This window comes from Fonticula alba (genome assembly GCF_000388065.1).
Source record: "Fonticula alba strain ATCC 38817 unplaced genomic scaffold supercont2.3, whole genome shotgun sequence".
Classification (NCBI taxonomy): domain Eukaryota; order Rotosphaerida; family Fonticulaceae; genus Fonticula; species Fonticula alba.
In genome coordinates, this window is record NW_009242973.1 from 1,090,394 (window position 1) to 1,092,086 (window position 1,693).

Below are 1,693 nucleotides of genomic sequence, written 5' to 3' on the forward strand. Positions count from 1 at the left end.
GTGTGTGTGTGTGTGTGTGTGTGTGTGTGTGTGGACGACGCTCTCGGGGCGCGGTCTTCGGCCGCCGGGGGACAGCGGTCCGGGCACGCGCGGCTCCCCCCCCCCCCCCCGCGCCCGCGAACGGTGCCAGGATGTCCCCTTCCCGCCCCGCCGTCCGTCGAACCTGGACACCGGCGGGCGCTCGTGGCCCCCCTTCACCACCACCCCCCGCCCCTCGGCCGCCACTTGCGCTTGGCATGGGCCGCCCCGGGCGATGTTGCGCTTCGAGCGCCCGCATGCGCACACACATGCACGCATGCGCGCGATGCAATGTGTCCGCCCGATGGCATTTCCCCCCTTCCCCCTCGGCGCCCCCTGGTCGCCCCCTCTTCGCCTGCCCACACGCCGCCGGCGCCCGCCCGGCGAGACGCCGGCCCTCCAGCCGGCAAAGGGGTAAGCGAACACGCCGATCTCTGCCCCTCCCTCTCGGCCCCCTTCAAGGCACGCGCCCCCTGGTGGGGGCCCCAAGGGAGCACGGACCGCCGCGCGGGGACGACGTGCGCCGCCTCTCGAGCAGGCGCGCCTGCCAGCTGGCCGGCGCACATACTTGCGCGCGCCCCATCCATCCCGGCGCGCCCCCCGGCGGCGCCGGTCTCGCCCGATCCCGCCCTTTGCCCGGAGAGGGACCGAGGGAGGGCACACACACACACGCACATGCACACGGGCAACGGCGGCAGGCAGGCAGTAACCGCACAGCGATGGAAAAGGCGTGAAAATACGGCAGCGACACATGCCAACGATCCCGCGAGCTCCCGCAAGGAAAATCACGCCATCTGTATTGCGGGCGGCATGATCGAGGAGGGCCGATCACGCCTGTTCCCCCGTCGGGGCCAGCCACGGCCCGAAGGGCCACTTGCCCTGGGCAATCAGCGGCCCGGCCGCCAGGGACACCTCCTGCCCGGCGGGGGTGGCCGGATTCAGCCGGACCGGGAGAATGGCCGCACGCGAGCCGCCCGACCCGGCCACCGGCAGGGGGAAACGCACCCGCAGGCTCACCTCCACCTGGCACAGGGCCCCTTGGGGCGGAAGGGGAGAGGCGGTGGTGGCCGGGGCCCCGCCGCGACGGGCATCGCCCGCCCGGGCCGGATGGGCTCGGCGATGCCGCTGCATCATGGTCGACCCGCGAGACGTGGCCGCCACCGGGTGGACCTCCGTCAGGTCGGCCGCCTGCGACAGGCCGGCCAATGGCAGGGCCAGCTGCCCCACCGTGACCATGGTCTCCGGATCGGCGGCCGGGGTGGCCCCGCCGGGTGCCGGGGCGCCAGCGCCGCCTCCCGACAGGAAGCCCCCGAGCACGCGCGAGAAGACGCCCCCCCCACCGGCGGTGGAGGCCGTCGGCGACACGGCACCACCCTCGGGCCAGAGCTGCACCGACAGGACCAGCTGCTGGAGGTTCTGCGACAGCGGCAGCGTCGCCGACACCGAGTGCTCGCCCCAGGCCCCCTGGGTGGCGTCGCGCTTGGCCCCGGCGGCGCTGATCAGCTGCAGCGACACGCGCAGGCGCCCACGCTCGCGAACCATGTCCGCCAGCGTGGGATCCAGCCCCCGGACCTGCACCCCGACCGCCAGCTGGTTGTAGGCCACCTCCGGGTGGTAGTGCCGCAGGAGGGGAACCGGCACGCCGAGGCGCATGTCCACCGGCAGATCGGCCACC

At 74.3% G+C, this 1,693-nt stretch overlaps 1 protein-coding gene across 1 annotated transcript; it reads right to left on the minus strand.

The window, feature by feature from the left end:
* Positions 1-846: 846 nt before the first annotated feature.
* Positions 847-1,671, minus strand: H696_02029 (hypothetical protein; the record flags this gene model as incomplete). Its single annotated transcript, XM_009495928.1, has 1 exon — positions 847-1,671. One exon carries the CDS (start codon positions 1,669-1,671, stop codon positions 847-849), a length of 825 nt encoding a protein of 274 aa, XP_009494203.1.
* Between the last annotated feature and the right edge of the window lie 22 nt (positions 1,672-1,693).